A 20,357-nucleotide genomic window follows, 5' to 3' on the forward strand; every position below is an offset into this window, starting at 1 on the left:
CACCATGCTCAAAGGGATATTCAATGTCTGCTTTTTTTACCCTTCTACCAATAGGTGCACTTTGTGAGACATTGGAAAACCTCCCAGGTCTTTGTGGTTGAATCTGTGTTTGAAATTCACTGCTCGACTGAGGGACCTTACAGATAATTGTTTTTATGGGGTTCAGCAATGAGGTAGTCATTCAAAAATCATGTTAAAATCTATTATTGCACACAGAGGGAATGGGAATACCTAGTCAGTAGCACAACTGAATACATTCAATTGCAATGTGTCTTCCGCATTTAACCTAACCTTTCTGAATCATTGTTGTTGGGGGTTAACTGACTTGCTCAATGGCAGAACGGCAGAGTTTTCCAACTTGCTGGCTTAGGGATTCGAACCAGCGACCTTTTAGTTACTCACCCAATGCTCTTAGTCCATGCAACTTATTATGTGACTTGTTAACTTTATTTTTACTCCTGAACTTATTTATGCTTTCCATAACAAAGGGGTTGAATACTTATTGACACAAGACATTTCACCTTATATTTGTTTTATTCATTTGTTTTAAAAAAATCTAAAAAGATAGTTCCACTTTGATGTTATGTGTAGGCCAGTGACAAGAAATCTCAATTTAATGCAATTTAGATTCAGGCTGTAACACAACAAAATGTGGAATAAGTCAAGAGGCGTGAATACTTCATGAAGGCACCTGTATACTGTATGTGTATTTTTGTCTCTTTTAATTAGCTGCACTAAATCAAATTCTTTACAACTTTGGTTGGTATGGCAATCAAGAATTGAATCTTAAATATAAATTGTTTTATTGGTCTGTTCACTATATGTTGATTATACTTGAACTACTCATTACTGTGCGTTTCAGGTCTAGATGTCCCCATGGACCTCACTGTGACAGCGTCCACAGACAACACCATCACCCTGCTGTGGAGGATGGTCCAGGGGCCTATCGACCACTACATGGTCACCTACACCTCCTCATCTGGCCTGACCACGGAGGTGACCATCCCCAAGGACGTGACCACCACCACACTCAATGACCTGGAGCCAGGCACAGAATACACCATCACTGTAGCTGCCCAGAGGGGAAGGCAGCAGAGCACTGCAGCCACCATCGATGGCTTCACAGGTACTGGAAGTGTACTGTACAAGGACCAAGTAACTGACACAACTGACATTACGTCATACTATTATGAATAACAGAGGTGGAAGTAGTCTAAACATAGCAATAGCATTTACCCAGTGGTGGAAAAAGTACCCAATTGTAATACTTGAGTAAAAGTATAGATACCTTAATAGAAAGTTACTGAAATAAAAGTGGAAGTTACCCAGTGAAATGCTACTTGAGTAAAAGTCAAAAGGTATTTGGTTCTAAATATACTTAAGTATCAAAAGTAAAACTATCAATAATTTCAAATTGCTTATATTGAGAAAAACAGCACCATTTTGTTATTTTTCAAATGTATGGATAGCCAGGGGCACACTCCAACACTCAGACATAATTTATAAAAGATGCATTTGTGTTTAGTAAGTCCGCCAGATCAGAAGCAGTAGGGATGACCAGGGATGTTCTTTTGATAAGTGTGTGAATTGGACCATTTTCCTGTCCCGTTAAGCATTCAAAATGTAACAAGTGCTTCTGGGTGTCATGGAAAATAGAACATTATTTTCTTTAGGACCGTAGTGAAGTAAAAGTTGCCCAAAACATAAATAGTAAAGTACAGATACTCCAAAAAATTATTTAAGTAGTTCTGTTTTCACACCACTGCATTTGCCCCATGAGTTAACCATGGTCAGAGGTTATTTTCCCCTTCCAGAGATTCTACTGGGCTCTGGTCAAGATTAGTGCCCTATGCCATTTAGGATGCAGACTGGACTGGAACTGCACCTGTACCAGTTTAATTTAGGATGCAGTTTGGACTGTAACTGCACCTGTATCAGTTCCATTTAGGATGCAGACTGGACTGGAACTGCACCTGTAGCAGTTCCATTTAGGATGCAGACTGGACTGGAACTGCACCTGTAGCAGTTCCATTTAGGATGCAGACTGGACTGTAACTGCACCTGTACCAGTTCCATTTAGGATGCAGACTGGACTGGAACTGCACCTGTACCAGTTCCATTTAGGATGCAGACTGGACTGGAACTGCACCTGTAGCAGTTCCATTTAGGATGCAGACTGGACTGGAACTGCACCTGTATCTGTTTCCGCGGCAGGTAGCTTAGCTAGTAACCCGAAAAGTTGTTAGTTCGAATCCCCGAGCTGACAAGGCAAAATAAATATATTGATGTGCCCTTGACCAAGGCACTAAATCAATTGTATTTATCACATGCTTTGTAAAACAACAGGTGTAGACTAACAGTGAAATGCTAATGGGCCCTTCCCAACAACGCAGAGAGAAAAAACATTTAATTATGAAAAATAATAACACAAGGAATAAATACACAAAGAGTAACTATAACTTGGCTATATACACAGGGTACCAGTACCGAGTCAATGCAGTGGTACGAGGTAATTGAGATCGACATGTATGGATAGAGTGACTAAGCAACAGGATAGATAATAAACAGTAACAGCAGCGTATGTAATGAGTCAAAAGAGTTAGTGAGTTAGTGCAAAAGGGGTCATATAGTCCACTTAGCTATTGGTTAACTATTTACGTAGCAGTCTTATAGCTTGGGGGTTGTTTAGGGTCTTGTTGGTTCCAGACTTGGTACATCGGTACCCTAATTGCTCCAGGGTTGCCTTTGATAATGGCTAACCTTGGCCATGACCCCACTCTCCGAGTGTGTCTCAGGGGGAGTTGGGATATGCAAAAACACATTTCCAATTCACACGTGCGTTTAATACACACTTGTACATGAAAAACAGGACAAATTGGCATCCACCAAATGAATCTATTAGATGAATAGATGATGTACAGTAGTCTATAAATTACGGCTTATTTTCAAATAAACTGGATAAAGGTTAGCTTTTTCAGTGAAACTCTCACATCCCTAACTAAGCAATTATGTCGCTGAAAAGTAGAGATTATTGCTGTACTAGAGAATAGGCTTGACAATTTTTTTTACCTTTATTTAACCAGGCAAGTCAGGTAAGAACAAATTCTTATTTTCAATGACGGCCTAGGCACAGTGGGTTAACTGCCTGTTCAGGGGCATAATGACAGATTTGTACCTTGTCAGCTCAGGGGTTTGAACTTGCAACCTTCCAGTTACTAGTCCAACACTCTAACCACTAGGCTACCCTGCCGCCCCAGGGTGGATTTACTTTGGGAAGGAGACTACAAATCGAGCTACTAGATAGTGTCAAGCTTTGATGCAACAATTCATGTTAATAAGCTATTACATGAGGTTGTTAATCCCATAACTGTCCTTTATCAAATTGACCCATCCAATGGAGAAAAAAATTATATCAACGTTTATTTGCGTTCACTCCATTAATCTTTCCTGTCCCTCTTTCTTTCACACTCATCTACATCAGACAACAACCTGTCCTGGCTGTCTTTATATTTCCTATTGCATCTTCTTGTTCTGACAACACACTTCAACCAGTGTCTTTTATTGGTGAATCTTTCAAAAACAGCCATGCCTCGTTGACAGACATGTTTTCATCCAGTCTCTGCTGTCAACTTTGACATTCGTCCTTTGCTCAGCATTCAGCCTCATTCCATTGTCACGGGCCTTCCACGCTGTGTGTATTCCATTTGCAGCTCTTCACTTCCACGCTCCCCTGTCATGCTCATTACTTTACTGCCAGTCTCACTGAGAAGGAGAGAACCTCCAGAGAGATCTGCCAATTAATAACCAGCCATGCCATCCACTGACTGACTGGCTGACTGAGAAACTCAGCACCTCCAACCATATTGACAGCAGCTGTCCCTTACAGTCCTTCATGACCATGCAGCCAGTCTCTTTGACCTTTGACTTTCAGGCTTCCGCCCCATCATAGCACTCTACTTGTCTGATGTCACATGGGACTCGGTGACGGTGGCATGGAGTGCCCCTGCCCCACCCGCAGACCTCTACATCCTCACCTATAGCTCTGAGGACGGCACTGACACGTCCAAGGTTACCCTGGATGGATCCAAGACCCGGTCCTCTCTCAAGGGACTCCTGCCCTCCACAGAGTACACCGTCAGCCTTATCACCATACATGGAGAGGTGAAGTCTGAGACTGTCACAGCCACGCTCACCACAGGTAGGCTATTTATCTCTGCAAGGGGAAACAAGGTTGTGTTCATTAGGCACCAAATGGAATAAAACAGACTGAAACGATGATAAACAAACAGAAAAGTTAAGTCCTGCTGCAAAACGTGTTGCTACAGTGTGCCCTGATGCATACGACCCAGAGCTACGCTGGAGGTTCCCATGGTTCATGGAGGGTCACACAGGAACGACAACATGGCTAAATAACTACTGACTAATACGAAACTGCTGCAACATCTTACGCATTGATTGTCCACCGGGTGCATTGATGTCTGATTTTGGCTGATGGTTTGCTGACACAAGACAGTTGCTAACGAAGGACTACATTTTAGAATATATAAAACTTCCTGTACTTAGGATACACATCACATTATACATGCAGTACGTGCTTTGAGTTTATTGTGGTATTCAAATGGCGTTCTGTTTGTCAGCAAGTAGTCTAGCTCCAGAACAGAACAACATCTTGACACTTTTATGGCGTGTCTCCTCTTGCTCATTAAGATTCTTACACACACAGCTGCACTCACTGCAGAACAATGTTCCCCTCCACCTTTCATTTCTTTATTAATGCTTGGGTGTGTAATCCTCCCATAATTACCCCTGGAGGTGTCAGGAATATTCAGCTGTCGCATCAGCAGGCTGTTACTCACAGTTACAGCTGCCAAGCCCAAGGGAAGATCTATTGTCTGAGGAGGACAGGACAGCTCTCTAAACACTCTGATATTAACTCCTCGGAAAGCCACCTGCATACTGCTGTCTGATTACTGCTCTGTCTGATTACTGCTCTAGTCACTGTCTGCCAGAGTGCCAGCCATTTTCTCTTTGTCTGGTGACATACAGATTTCTGGAACGAAGGCTAGGGGTATCGTAGATTCAGACGGATGCATTTGTTGCAGCTCTTTGGCATCTGTGTGTTTTGTTATTTAGTTGCTATTTTCAGCTTGTTATCACACTGTTATTATATGCAAATTTAACCACAGGGTTGGTGGGCTTGCTGTGGCACCTGACCGTCTTTGTAGGTTGAACGTATTTCTTTATGTTGAAGTGGTAGTTCTTATGGTAAATCTGAATAAAGTGATGACAACATGTTTACTGTACCATATGTTGTAATGCCTCAGGTGAATGCAGGTTAGACTTGGGTTGCATCCCAAATGGCCCCTATTCCCCATTCAGTGCACTACTTTTGACCAGGGCCCAAAGGGCTCTGATCGAAAGTAATGTACTCTATAGGTAATAGGTATCATTTGGGACGCACATTGGATCAGCAGAGCACATTGATGCAGTCTGTCAGTTTGCACAAATTATCTCATGTCACATGAATACTGAGTCTAAATTCAGAGCTATTACAGCAGCCTGCACTGCTGAATGGGAAATAATTAAAGATAGGCATACATGAATAATCACAACTTATTTACACCACTCTTTCCTACTAGCAGAATTTAAATGAGGCTGAAGCCTAACTTATGAATCGTCGTCAGTGCTGGTGGATAATATTCATTATTGTAATGGAAATTGGAGGGTGGTGGCGTTGGTTTTACAAGCATTTCTATAGCTTCATTCCACAACAATAGAGAGAACCAATCTCTCTATCCCTTCCCTCCATAATGGATGCCGACCTTATACGTCCCTTTAATTGTTTGCTCACATTGTCTCTGGTAACCTTTGCTGTCGCAGCGGTAAGAGCTCTGGGGACACATAAACAAATCATGAACTAATCCCTTATGGGCAACCACACTCGATCACAATGCAAATATGCCGCTCTGTTCTCCTGGCTCTGGCCAGAGAAGCATGCTATTTTAGTACATATTTTATGATGTACCTAATATGCAGGATAAACACAGGGCTTTTTACACTATGGTAGGAAAATGTGTCCAGAAATGCATTGGTTTTTTTTTATCAATAAAGAAGCATTTTTATCTACGCTTTAACTTCCAGTGCCTTGAGTGTCCTCCAAGAGTAGCTGAAATTCCTCTTCTCTTCTGTTTATTCCCTAATTCATGCACCTTGATTGGAGACAGAGATAGTGTCAGTGTCCCCTTCCCTTTCATATACATGGGGACATGGAGCGAGCCGTTTTCATGAGAAGGTTATGTTAGATTTCAAGAACATCTTGTATTAGTGTATAGTGTGTGTCTCAATAGCAAGGACATCTCTTCGTTCTTAACATGTACTATGATTCTCTATTGGAGGAATGGATCCACCTAAAGAGATGACTGTGTCATATGCCACTGAAGACTCCGTCATCATATCATGGTTGAGACCATTTGCTCCCTTCGACTACTACAAGATGTCCTATCAATCAGCAAGAGGTAAGCAAAAACATCTGGCATGTTTTCATTGAAAAGTTCATTTAAAAAAAATGATGGGTAACACTTTATTTGGGTAGACCCAAGTAGATGGTTTGTAGATATTCCGTAGATGTTCAATAACTGTCAACCACATTTCAACAAACGATCCACTAACACCATAACCCAAACCTCAACCTTAACCCTCATCCTACTCTAAACTTAAACTTTACCATAAAGTTTACCCTTAATCTAATCATTATTCTGAACCTAACCCTAACCGTAACCTTAGTAAGCAGTTGCTTATCAACCTATAGTTTGTTGATAGTATAACAGTTTGTAGATATTCTATATGGGACGATCCAAATCCAAGTGTGACCAAATCATGTTTTTCCATTGTTTGGCATTGGAGGAGAAAGTTCAACTTCTTATAAAAGAAAGGCTGCATCATGTAACAGTGCGACATTAAATGAATACAATGTTCTTCAGGGACAGTGGACAGCGTGGTAATTGACAATGACGTCACTAACTACACCCTGTCCAGCCTCCACCCAGCAACAGAGTATGAGATCAACCTGAACGTTGTGCGAGGCAGCCAGGAGAGCAAGTCCATCGCCACCACTGTCTTCACAGGTCTGAGCTCTGACCCCTTACTATCTTTTCTGACCCCTTACGATCCTGTACTGCTTAAGCTATAATCATTATATAATCTTTGTCTCCACATCCTATACAACTTCTGCAAACATGCTGTGGTACCCCTAAACCCTTACCATCTCAGCCATCATGCCACTATAAGGGACGGACAATGTACCATTCGTATAGGTCCAAAGGTAAATGTACACATTATATTGATGGAATCTTCGTCTCCACATCCTGCACAACTATCAAATAACAACCAATACAATCCTGTTTTGGTATTTTTTTCCAGTGAGTCAATGTTTTCTTGACTGACAAGTGAGTTAGCTTGTTTGCTAAAATGATAGCTAGAGTTATTCTTATATGTGCTCCTCGGAGTGTGAGATTGGGGAACAAAATGTTCTGGAGTCAGACATAGCGTCTTTCCAAGATAAATGGGACTTTCTGTCTTTTCAGGGAAATGTATTATTAGTACCCACTCTGTGGATCTCTCACATGGCCACCTGCACACTAAGAAATGATGTTCAGACAGTAGAATACCTGCCTCTCATTGCTGCTGCAGCGAGTGTAACTACCATTACCCCCTTGGCCTTATAATTGTTAGCCTCACCTTATCTCTGCTTCTCCTCCTGTCAGACAGGCAGTCAGGCAGTTTGTCAGTCAGATAGACAGACCTCCGCAGCATTGAGCTGTGTGAGATTTGAGATATATTTGACATCTAGTGAACCACCAGAGAGAGGTGTGTAGGCTGCGGTAGCTCCTCTGGGTGTGAAGTGAACTCCGCTAACATGGGCTTAACCAGCTCGCCACTGTATGCAAAGGGAGTGCTCCACTGCATACTGATGAGCCAGGTAGAGATGTCTTTCCAAAAACCAAAAGGTTCAGGACTCCACACACACAAAGACAGAGAGACAGAGAGAGACAGAGAGAGACAACGCCCTTAAATTGAAATTGAATTGAGGGAGGGAGGGAGGGAGACAAAGCCCTGGAATTGAATTGAGGGAGGGAGACAGGGAGGGAGACAAAGCCCTTGAATTGAATTTAATTGAGGGAGGGAGGGAGGGCGGGCGGACATCAGACAATATGACAATATGACAGACAGAGAATATGACAGATGGACGATGACAGAGAAAAAACATAGAGAATACCATGTCAACTACTGATTTTAATTTGTATGTGAATAGAAATTGTTAGACATCCCCCTTTAAAGCAGAAAGAATCTCTGCATTTTGACATGCCAACTCTTCTTCTAATGAAGGGCCTAGGGTGCTCCAGTGAGCACATTTGCTGCTACACATCACCCCCAAATAAACAAAAAAGGGAAAACATTCTTCATGTAATTCAAAACCAGAAAACACTAATGTTTACTTTGCTATTAACTTATTTTCAGAGAAACAGATGAACACTAGCCTTCTGCTAATGCTGCAGAGTCGCAGGCAGTGTTTCACAAAACTATGTGAAGGAGCACTTGGCAGCTCTCATTAAAACAGGGTCATAAGTAGAACAATATCATTCCATTGTGGTGTGGTTCAGCAAGAAAGAGATAAAACCGTTACGGAAAGAGGAGCTCGCTGTGCCTAAAATTGTCTCAAAATCCAATGTGTCAGATGAGAAGCTCTGCCATGAACGGAGCTGGGCTGGTGCTCCACTTACAGGCCAGAAACAAAAACACGGACAGCTTATTAAGATCCTTGGCGCTAAGGAAGAGTTTTTGTGTTGTCGCTGGAGAGTCCTGCCGGCTGGGTAGCTACTGTTGTAAGGCACTGAGGGACTAGCTGCAATTCCAAAGGTAAGGACTGTCCAGGCTTCACTCGATCTGAGTCAACTGTCCAGATAATGGCCTTGGCTGGGGCGGACAGGTACTGTGGTTCAGCAGATTCTGTTTTTTTTTACCACGTTGCATTTAATATTAGCTATTAAAAATTTTGCCTAGTCAGACCATTACTACTGTTCCAGCTGGCGGATAGGTGTTATTTCTTAGGTAGTGTAAAGCGTAGCACAGATCATTTTTAAATAACCTTTACTTGGCGATACTTCCATGGCTAGTTGCAGGTTGTTTGTTTGAATTTACAAAATGCTCTGTTATTAGAAAAAAAAAATTTGGGCTCCATGAAGTAATCCATCAAATCTTATCTCATTGATTGAGACAGGTGTCTACATCACGTGAAAAGGTTATCCCACTACCTTTTCACGAAACCCAATTAGCCTGACAAAAACCCTGCATTCTGATTGTTCTAAACTTTGCTACCAGCCCTCATTGAAAGTTACATGTACAGTAGTCCATATCGAATTCATAATGATGAAAGATGACAGATGACGGTTATCATGGTAAAAAAAAACATATGGTAACTTTATTGGTAAACCCACAATGATATTGACATAGCAAAAGTCATGCTATGACTAACAGAATGTTGTGTTTGCTATGCTAACGCTGAAGTTTACTAAGAAAGCGACGAAACAAAGCGTTTCCCTTCCTGGTTGTCCATTAGGTTGAAGATAACAAAGGGGCAGTACAGTCAGAAACATTCATTCCTGTTTTTTTAATGATATTTGAGGCTGAAATAACATGAAATAAAATGGCCGTTAGTGTAAGAGGTTTTTTGAAAACAACGCCTGGATTTTCAGCCTGTTCAGGTGGGATGGTTTTTTGGCCCACAGCATGACATCACAATCTGATCTGATTATTCTGACCAATGACCAGACAACTTTTATTTGAATATGTATCCTCATACTTTGAAGGGGTACGCGGTGGTAGGCCTAGACGATCCTATCTGCCAATCAGGGCATTGGGTATGTAAATATATTACAACTTGTGCATCACCCCCACATGGCCAGAATGATAATTTCAATGGCAAAAGGAGGCTCAGTCAAAACCTACTCATTCAAGGGTGTTTCTTTATTTTACTATTTTCTACATTGTAGAATAATAGTGAAGACATCAAAACTATGAAATGTAGTAACCAAAAAAGTGTTACATTTGAGATTCTTCAAAGTAGCCACCCTTTGCCTTGATGACAGCATTGGACACTCTTGGCATTCTCTCAACCAGCTTCACCTGGAATGCTTTTCCAACAGTCTTGAAGGAGTTCCCACATATGCTGAGCACTTGTTGGCTGCTTTTCCTTCACTCTGAGGTCCAGTTCATCCCAAACCATCTCAATTGGGTAGAGGTTGGGTGATTGTGGAGGCCAGGTCATCAGATGCATCACTCCATCACTCTCTTTCTTGGTCAAATAGCCCTTACACAGCCTAGAGGTGTGTTGGGTCATTGTCCTGTTGAAAAACAAATGATAGTCCCACTAAGCGAAAACCAGATGGGATGGCGTATCGCTGCAGAAACCTGTGGTAGCCATGCCTTGAATTCTAAATAAATCACTGACAGTGTCACCAGAAATGCACCCCCACGCTTCACGTGGGAATCACACATGCGTAGATCATCAGTTCACCTACTCTGCACCTCAGAAAGACAGAGCGTTTGGAAGGAAAACTCACCAATTTGGACTCTTCTTATTGATGTCCTTTAACGAGGCAAGTCAGTTAAGAACAAACTCTTATTTTCAATAATGGCCGAGAAATAGTGTGTTAATTGCCCTGTTCAGAGGAAGAACGACAGATTTTTACCTTATCAGCTCAGGGATTCGATCTTGCAACCTTTTGGTTACTAGTCCAACGCTCTAACCACTAGGCTACCTTCTGCCAATTTCTTTGCAGAAATTCAAACATGAAAGCCTGAGTCACACAGTTGCCTCAGAATAGTTGATGTTGAGATGTGTCTGTTACTTGAACTCTGTGAAGCATTTATTTGGGTAGAATTTCTGAGGCTGGTAACTCCAATGACCTTATTCTCTGCAGCAGAGAGAGGTAACTCAGGGTCTTCCTTTCCAGTGGCGGTCCTGATGAGAGCCCGTTTCATCATAGCATTTGATGGTTTTTGTGGCTGCACATGAAGAAATGTCTTGAAACTTTCCGGATTGACTGACCTTCATGTCTTGAATAAATGATGGACTGTCGTTTCTCTTTGCTTATTTGAGCTGTTCTTGCCTTAATATGGACTTGGTCTTTTACCAAATAGGGCTATCTTCTGTATACCAACCCTACCTTGTCACAACAACTGATTGGCTCAGATTATCAGTTCCACAAATTAACTTTTAACAAGGCATACCTGTTAATTGAAATGTATTCCAGGAGACTACCTCAGTGTTGATGTCTTCACTATTATTCTACAATGTAGAAAATAGTAAAAAATAACAAAAGACTCTGGAATGAGTAGGTGTGCCTAAACTTGTGACTTATACTGTGTATTTGGATTTATTTTCATGAAATATACACACAGAGTGATTTATTAGACATACAGTGATGATTTAATAAATAAAATGCACATTCTCCATGGGGCTTTAAGACAGCATCATAATTCCATACAGAAGGGTTCTGAAATAAACACATTTGGGAAAAACGAGAATGTCTTGATGTGAATTTCATCAGTACAGAAAGTTTGCCATCAAAGTGGAAAATAAATAAACACAAATAAGTACCTTACTGTGATCGTTTTCAATTAAAATGGTCAAAAAGAAACAAAATAACTTCTTAGCAAAGAGCAATTTCTAAAAGAAGAATTTTGCTAAGACTGTGTGGTAGTGGTCTGAGTGGGGAGGAGAAAACTGAAAACTAGCTGTTATTGGCAAAAAGGTTTGGAACTCTCTTTCTTATTAGCCTATTAACTCATTTACCGCCTGGTGACAGGCAGAACAAACTCCATACCACCAAAACAGGTGGAAATTTAATGCGGTCTTTTCAAACATGTCTTACGCTAAAGGGCATTATCATCACAATTTCACAGTATTATTCCAATCTCATAGTTGGAAAAAGCATTTACTCTATACTTCCGGTTGTTTAGCCTAACCTCTACTTACCGGCAGAAATGGTTCAGTCCAAGCAGGGCAGGGCTCTGTGAAAGTATATAGCTGGGCGTTGAGCTCAGAATCTTGGTTGGTGAACAGCTTGTCCTGAGACTGTGGGAACTTTTGAGTAAGTTTATTTGTACTTTATTCTAATTAAGCTTTCTCTTGTCATTTTCATTTTCCCGGGAATACATTTATTTATACATCTTATGCATGAATTATTTATTATTTTTGTAACAATTTTTGTTAATAAATCTACCACCTCTTTTGCACCCAATTTCTGGCATTCCGCTTCCATCCTTCTCCATCGATATCGTCTTTAAAGGTTCATCCTGTACCAACTAGTCACAAACACATCCCTACTCAGTAGTGGTGCTACTGACATCCCCACACATCATTACATGCTTTATTCAATCTAATATATTTTTTTATTTTTTATTTTTTAATTCTGACATATACTCATTAGTCTCAAATAGGACAATCAACAGTTACAGAAATACAATTATTATTTTTTTCAATCTAATCTAAGTCAATTTTATTTCACTTCAAATTGGCAGCTTTTATTAGATTAAATTAAATAGTATTGTAATTTAAGTAATGAGTGTAATCAAACACCTTTCATTCACAAGCAGTGTGATTAAAGTTCCTAGATATAATCATAGACATTTCCCAGAGATGGGGGTATGGTGAATTAACGGTTGATTCAAGTCCTTTCAAGGCAAGCTGTTTACTTCTGTATTCTCTATACTTTTTCTGTTAAGCCAAAAATCCATATGAAAACTTGGAAACACTAAGTGAAACATGTAATTATATTTCTACTCTCTCTTGGTTCTTCCGGTAAGTAGGGGGTCTGAAATAAAAGCTTTTAAGAACTGTTCTTCTGTGTACTGTACAGAATATTTGACTGTATAATTTGCCTTTGATTTCAGTTATGCTAGCAAGAATTGTGATCTCAACTGGAGAAAAGAGTCATTATAAATTAGCCTCAATCTGCAGAGTATATAGTCCACATGGTGGTCTGCAAATTGGAACATACAGTTGATTACATTTTGGAAAGTGATGGGGCCATCTCGGTACCCTCTCTGAGTCATACATTGCTTTCATCTCTTTCTTTGATATAGCGATGGACATGCCAATGGAACTAACAGCCCTCAACATTACCCCACAAGGAGCTTTACTCCGGTGGAACCCTCCTCTGTCCAGCGTTGACAACTACGTGTTCACCCTCACCTGCTACCAGGGTAGGCGGATTGATTGTCTTCTCACAGCCACGTTTCTCCGCTACAGGGGTGGAGCTGTAGAGTGAGACCAGCTGGACTGGACTCCTGCCAAGTCGGCTCTCAGAGGAAAGTGTCGCACAGCTACATGGAAACCAGCTCAGACATCCGCTTGCTAGTCGATGCAGCTTTCATCAATATGGCCACAAATTATGGTTCTTCAGCAACCTCTTGCCAATGTGTTCTATTGACTCTTTGGTGTGTTCATTAGGTGTCCTTTCTAATTTACTCAGCCAGGCAATGAAAACATTGGCTGAACATTTTTGTTAACCTATTAATTTTCACCATCGACATGGATCCTGGTATTTCTGAGGCTACAGCAAACCATTTATTAAACAGGCAATTTATTTAGATTTAGTGTACAAAGTTTAGTCATGCAAACAAATAAGGAATCATGAATTTGAGCTAAATGGATTTAAACCTGATTTATGTAACACCCATAGGAACCGCAATCTACCAACCCTGACCGTGTACATGCGTATCCAAGGCAACCGCTATACATGAATAATTAAGACTCCAAATTGTTTAATGTAATCATAAAAATCAGGTTTGTTTACTATCTCATGTATTCTCCTCATCTAATATGTATTTGTGTTCCTCCTACTCTTGTAGTGACAGCTAATACCTTCCTGGTGGAAGGTGTGAAACAGGAGCACCAGCTTAGTAAACTCAAGCCCAGCACCACTTACTCTGTAGCCCTCTACGCCACCAAGGGACCCTTGACCAGTGGAACTGTCATCGCCAACTTTGAAACACGTATGTTAGTTACTTTACTTGCTTAGTTACTTACCTCCCAGCTGTTCAGAAGCAACCCACACAGACTGAGAGCAGCTACAGTACATATATATAGTGCTATAGTGCCTATAGTGCCTTCAGAAAATATTCATACCCCTTGACTTATTCCACATTTTACTGTGTTACAGCCTGAATACAACTCATAACACTCATAATACCCCATAATGAAGAAGTGAAAACATTTCTGCAAATGTATTTCAAATTCAAAACAGAAATATTCCATTTACATACAGTTGAAGTCGGAAGTTTACATACACCTTAGCCAAATATATTTAAACTCAGTTTTTCACAATTCCAGACATTTAATCCAAGTAATAATGACCTGTCTTAGGTCAGTTAGGATCACCACTTTATTTTAAGAATGTGAAATGTCAGAATAAAAGAAAAGAGAATGATTTCATTCAGATTTGATTTCTTTCATCACTTTCCCAGCGGGTCAGAAGTTTACATGCACTCAATTAGTATTTGGTAGCATTGCCTTTAAATTGTTTAACTTCAAAGGTTTCGGGTTGCCTTCCACAAGCTTTCCACAATAAATTAGGTGAATTTTGGCCCATTCCTCCTGACAAAGCTGGTGGAACTGAGTCATGTTTGTAGGCCTCCTTGCTCGCACATGCTTTTTCAATACTGCCCACAAATATTCTATGGGATTAAGGTCAGGGCTCTGTGATGGCCACTCCAATACCTTGACTTTGTTGCCATTTTGCCACAACTTTGGAAGTATGCTTGGGGTCATTGTCCATTTGGAAGACCCATGTACGACCAAGCTTTAAACTTCCTGACTGATGTCTTGATGTTGCTTCAATATATCCACATTATTTTCCCCTCTCATGATGCTATCTATTTTGTGAAGTGCACCAGTCCTGCCTGCAACAAAACACCCCCACAACATGATGCTGCCACCGGCTTGCAAGCCTCCCCCTTTTTACTCCAAACATAAAAATGGTCATTATGGCAAAACAGTTAAATTTTTCTTTCATCAGACCAGAGGACATATCTCCAAAAAGTACGATCTTTGTCCCCATGTGCAGTTGAAAACTGTATTCTGGATTTTTTATGGTGGTTTTGGAGCAGTGGCTTCTTACTTGCTGAGTGGCATTTCAGGTTATGTCAATATAGGACTCGTTTTACTGTGGATATAGATACTTTTGTACCTGTTTCCTCCAGCATCGTCACAAGGTCCTTTGCTGTTGTTCTGGGATTGATTTGCACTTTTCGCACCAAAGTACGTTCATCTCTAGGAGACAGAACGCTTTGCTTCCTGAGCGGTATGACAGCTGCGTGGTCCCATGGTGTTTATACTTGCGTACTATTGTTGTGTACTTGTGTACAGATTAAAGTGGTACCTTCAGGCATTTGGACATTGCTCCCAAGGATGAACCAGACTTGTGGAGGTCTACAATTTATTTTCTGAGGTCTCGGCTGATTTTCTTTTGATTTCCCCATGATGTCAAGCAAAGAGGCACTGAGTTTGAATGTCGGCCTCAAAATACATCCACAGGTACACCTCCAATTGACTCAAATGTTGTCAATTAGCCTATCAGAAGCTTCTAAAGCCATGACATACTTTTCTGGAACTTTCCAAGCTGTTTAAGGGCACAGTCAACTTAGTGTATGTAAACTTTGTGTCATACACAAAGTAGATGTCCTAACCGACTTGCCAAAAATATAGTGTGTTACCAAGACCTTTGTGGAATGGTTGGAAAACAAGTTTTACTCCAACCTCAGTTTATGTAAACTTCCGACTTCAACTGCAAGTATTCAATACAATACAAGTATCTAAGAGCTTCCCACACCTGGATTGTACAATATTTAAACATTATTCTTGTTAACGTCGATCAAGCTCTGTCAAGATAGTTGTTGATCATTGCTATACAGCCATTTTCAAGTCTTACCAGAGATTTTCAAGCCGATTTTATTTAAATCTGTAACTACGCCACTCAGGAACATTCAATGTTGTCTTTGTAAGCAACTCCAGTGTATATTTGGCCTTGTGTTTTAAGTCATTGTCCTGCTGAAAGGTGAATTTGTCTCCCAGTGTCTGTTGGAAAGCAGACTGATGTCACGTTCTGACCTTAATTGGTTTGTTATGTCTTTGTTTTAGTATGGTCAGGACGTGAGTTGGGTGGGTAGTCTATGTTCCTTTTTCTATGATTTGGGATTTCTGTGTTTGGCCTGGTATGGTTCTCAATCAGAGGCAGCTGTCATTCGTTGTCCCTGATTGAGAACCATAGTTAGGTAGCCTGGTTTCACTTTTGTGTTGTGGGTGATTGTTTCCTGTGTCTGTACCATATTGGACTGTTTCGATTTTCGTTTGTTCATTCACATTGTTGTTTTGTATTGTTCAGTTTTATATATTAAAATGGACACTTACCACGCTGCACATTGGTCCGACATCTCTTACTCCTCGTCAGAAGAGGACAATCGTTACAACTGAACCACATTTTCCTCTAGGATTTTGCCTGTGCTTAGCTCTATTTATTTTTAAATAAAAAATAAGTAAATCCCTATTCCTTTCCAATGACAAGCATAGCCATAACATGATACAGCCACAGCCATGCTTGAAAATATGAAGAGTAGCACTCAGTAGTGTGTTGAGTTGGATTTGCCCCAAACATAACGCTTTGCATTCAGGACATGAAGTTAATTTCTTTGCCTCATTTTTTGCAGTTTTCCTTTACATGCATCTTGTTTGCCTTACTGCAAACAAGATGCATGTGTGGGAAATTATTATCATGTACAGGCTAACTTCTTTTCACCCTGTCATGTAAGTTAGTTTTGTGGAGTAACTAGAATGTTGTTGATCCATCCTCAGTTTTCTCCTGTCAAAGCCGTTAAACTCTGTAACTGTTTTAAAATAACCATTAGCTTCATGGTGAAATCCCTGAGTGGTTTCCTTCCACTCCGGCAACTGAGTTCGGAAGGACACCTGTATCTTTGTTAAGACTGCCTGTATTGATACACCATGCAAAATGTAATTAATTACTTCACCATGCTCAAAGGGATATTCAATTTCTGCTTTTATTTTACCCATCTACCAATAGATGCCCTTTGCGAGGCATTGGAAAACCTCCCTGGTCTCTGTGGTTGAATCTGTGTTTAAAATTCACTGCTCGACTGAGGGTCCTTACAGATAAATGTATGTGTGGGGTGTAGAGAAGGTAGTCATTAAAAATTCATGTTAAACACTATTATTCCAAACAGAGTCCATTCATGCAACTTATTACAGTGGTTCCTCCATTAAAAGTTGTGTCATACTGTAGCACACCTTGTAGGCTGCTGGAGCATTCCGTGGCACGTCATTTAATTGTCAGCCATTTTTCTATTATTGCAAGTTAGTGCTAGTTTGACCACCAGAGGGCATATTTGAGAAGCATTTGATAGTCTTCCATTTTGGCATTACCAGATAATTTAAACACTTTTTTGTAATAACATAGTATAAAGGATTGATTTTAAGAAATTTGGTCGGGAATAGGATGGTCGGGAATAGGCTACAGCAGGATTTGAGGATTCTAAATTGTTTGCCTTCATCGGAAAACTTTGTTCCAATATTTCTGTAAATCAGTGATATTTATTCCCATAGTAATTCGTCATGGATCCATAACTAATTCAACATTTGCATGTTGAAAATAGTATTTTTATCATAATTCCTTACATAAGGGAGAGCAGTGTCTGTACTAGAGAATGTGAGCATGCAGGAGACTGGGGTTCAATTCCTCGATGGGGAGGAAAAGTACGCTGTCCTTTTAAATAAGAATTTGTTCTTAACTGATTCCATATGTGTTATTTCATAGTTGTGATGGCTTCACTATTATTCTACAACATAGAAAATAATACAAATAAAGCAACATCCTGGAATGAGAAGTTGTGTCCAAACTTTTAACTTGTACTTGCTTAATTAATTTGATTAATATTATGGTGTTTCTATTACAAGAAAAACAAAAATCCCTCTGGGTTTCCATTAGGATGGAATGGAAAATATGGCGCTGTATAACGTGACAGTCGGCAGTACATTACTGGGCTATTTAGCAAAAGAAAGCCTGGGTTCAATTCCCCGATGGGGAGGAAGAAGTAGGCTGTCCTTATAAATACAAATTTGTTCTTAACTGACTTGCCTAGTTAAATAAAGGTTACACTAAGAGCATAACATTTCTGCACCCTAATTTTCTAATTCTAGTCTAACCAATACCTAAATGGAGATTAAGTGAAAATAAAAATATTATTGATTTATCAAGACCAGTCCCCATGCTTGTCTCAGAGCAATGCAAAATGGTGCTAAAATAGTTGCAGGCTATTGCTTCAAATCCTATTGCTTCTAACTTCAATATGCTCTTTAAAGAAATTAGACCTACACCAATTTTAACAGCACATTACTCAACACTAGTGAGACTCATTTCACCTATGGTAGGCCTACAGTATCTAAAAATACATTTTTCAATGACGTGTCTCTCTGCCAATAATTACATTTAGAGGATTGGAGGATTCTAAATTAATATCTAAGGGGCATTTTCTGTTAGGATCTGTGAGAATATCTGAGAATATCTAAAGGACTTTTATATAATTCTAAATTCATTAATTATAATAAGAATAATAATCTCTTTGTTTAAAAAGTAACAATATTTTGGAGATTTCGTTTTAATTTAACCGAGAGTGAGTGAGAAAAAGCCAATTCTTGAACATGGGATGTGACATTTTTGCTCCTGAACTTGTTTAGGCTTGCCATAACAAAGGTGTTGGATACTTATTGACTCAAGAAATTTCAGCTTTTCATTTTAAATTAATCTGTAATAACATAATTTCACTTCAACGAGGGGTATTGTGTGTAGGCCAGAGACACAACATCTAAATATAATACATTTTAAATACAGACTATAACACATCAAAATGTGGAATTTCTGAATCACATGTTCAAGAAGCAGAGAGAAAGGCTCATAGAAAGGCAGGATACCTGGAGCTACTTGAAACTTGCTCCTATTCAATTAACGGGTGCCCTTTTACACCTCCCAGATAAAGTGTCTAATTAGCAACAGGAATCATTGCCCCTCTTACTGAGGCCCTTGCAGTGGCTGACCATGTTTCTACTCCTGCTATACAGTGTCCATATTAGGACAGCCTCAGTCTGAGCAAGATTTTTGTTCAATCTCCGCAGGAGTTGCCGAGACTGAGGCTGTCCTAATATGCCACCTTACTCCTAGCTAATGACCTCCACAAGCCAATGAGATCATACCTACTCTACGGCAGGGGAGGGAGAAGAGGAGGGAAGAAAATGGTCTAGTTTAGTTTAGTTGGGGCTCTAAACTTATTTTTGGGACAAAAATTCTCTGTCAGCAGCAGGCCATTAATATCCCCAAGGGAGCAGAGCGGCAGAGTTTTATCCAGTCTGCACAGTGCTGGAGCTGCATGAACATTTTCAGAACACATGGGCGGTTGCTCTGCCTCTGTAGAGTACAAAAACTTATTCCCCCCCCAAAAAAACAACCAGTACTTTTTTCTGGCTTTATTTTTGTCTTGTGTCTTGCAGTAAAAGTCTCCCTAGAATGAGGGGCAATTCCCCAATGTTTAATCAAACAGTGGCCTTTGCAAAACTTAATTTATTGACACTGTTTTTGGCAAAATGAATTTGTCTAAAGTGTCACAGGCCATTGGCTTTGCTACTCCAGTGCTAGCCTTGTTGTCTGATGTTGACACATAATCACTGGATGGGATGGCGAAATTCACCAGACTTTATTGGGCTTTTTTGCATTTGCGTCTCATTAAATGTTTTTGATGTGGTTATGCATTGCTTACGCTTTGTTTCACTGGCTATTATGCTCTGATAAATAGTTCCAGTGTTGATGACCTCTTATGAGCATCAAGTTATTGGTTGACTCACTTTCTAAATGACTTGACCAGTGAGAGATATGTTATTCACAGAAGTTTTTATGTTTCTTCCAAATAACTAAAGCTTGGTTTTGTATCCACCTGAACCAGTGCATTGGGATGAACTTTATAATTGTTTCTTGAAGGAAACACATTTATTTTGTCTCAGTACAATGTATACAGGAGTAATAGTAATAATAATGAATTACTGCCCTTGCCATCTGTTTGTCTATTGAGACACCTCTACATTTGCATGTGGCAAAACTATAGAACATTAGAATGTTACAGAACGTCCTATTGTAAAGAGTGTTAACACGCCTCAGAGTGCAGGCATACTGTAATTAAAGAGAGGGAATGAGAGAGAGAGTCGAAAGAAGAATTGACCGAGATCAGAGAGTGAG

The 20,357-nt window shown here is 40.1% G+C and overlaps 1 protein-coding gene across 1 annotated transcript in view; it reads left to right on the top strand.

Annotated features, from left to right (window-relative positions):
- LOC135558236 (tenascin-R-like) overlaps positions 1–20,357 on the top strand; it is an 82,956-nt gene that overhangs the window by 37,709 nt on the left and 24,890 nt on the right. The window contains exons 10-15 of the mRNA XM_064991963.1: positions 863–1,126; positions 3,932–4,198; positions 6,396–6,515; positions 6,981–7,124; positions 13,147–13,266; positions 13,915–14,058. Coding sequence (XP_064848035.1) covers positions 863–1,126; positions 3,932–4,198; positions 6,396–6,515; positions 6,981–7,124; positions 13,147–13,266; positions 13,915–14,058 — 1,059 coding nt within the window. The remainder of the gene's footprint in view (positions 1–862; positions 1,127–3,931; positions 4,199–6,395; positions 6,516–6,980; positions 7,125–13,146; positions 13,267–13,914; positions 14,059–20,357) is intronic.

Source organism: Oncorhynchus masou, chromosome 17 (genome assembly GCF_036934945.1).
Source record: "Oncorhynchus masou masou isolate Uvic2021 chromosome 17, UVic_Omas_1.1, whole genome shotgun sequence".
Classification (NCBI taxonomy): Eukaryota; Metazoa; Chordata; class Actinopteri; order Salmoniformes; family Salmonidae; genus Oncorhynchus; species Oncorhynchus masou.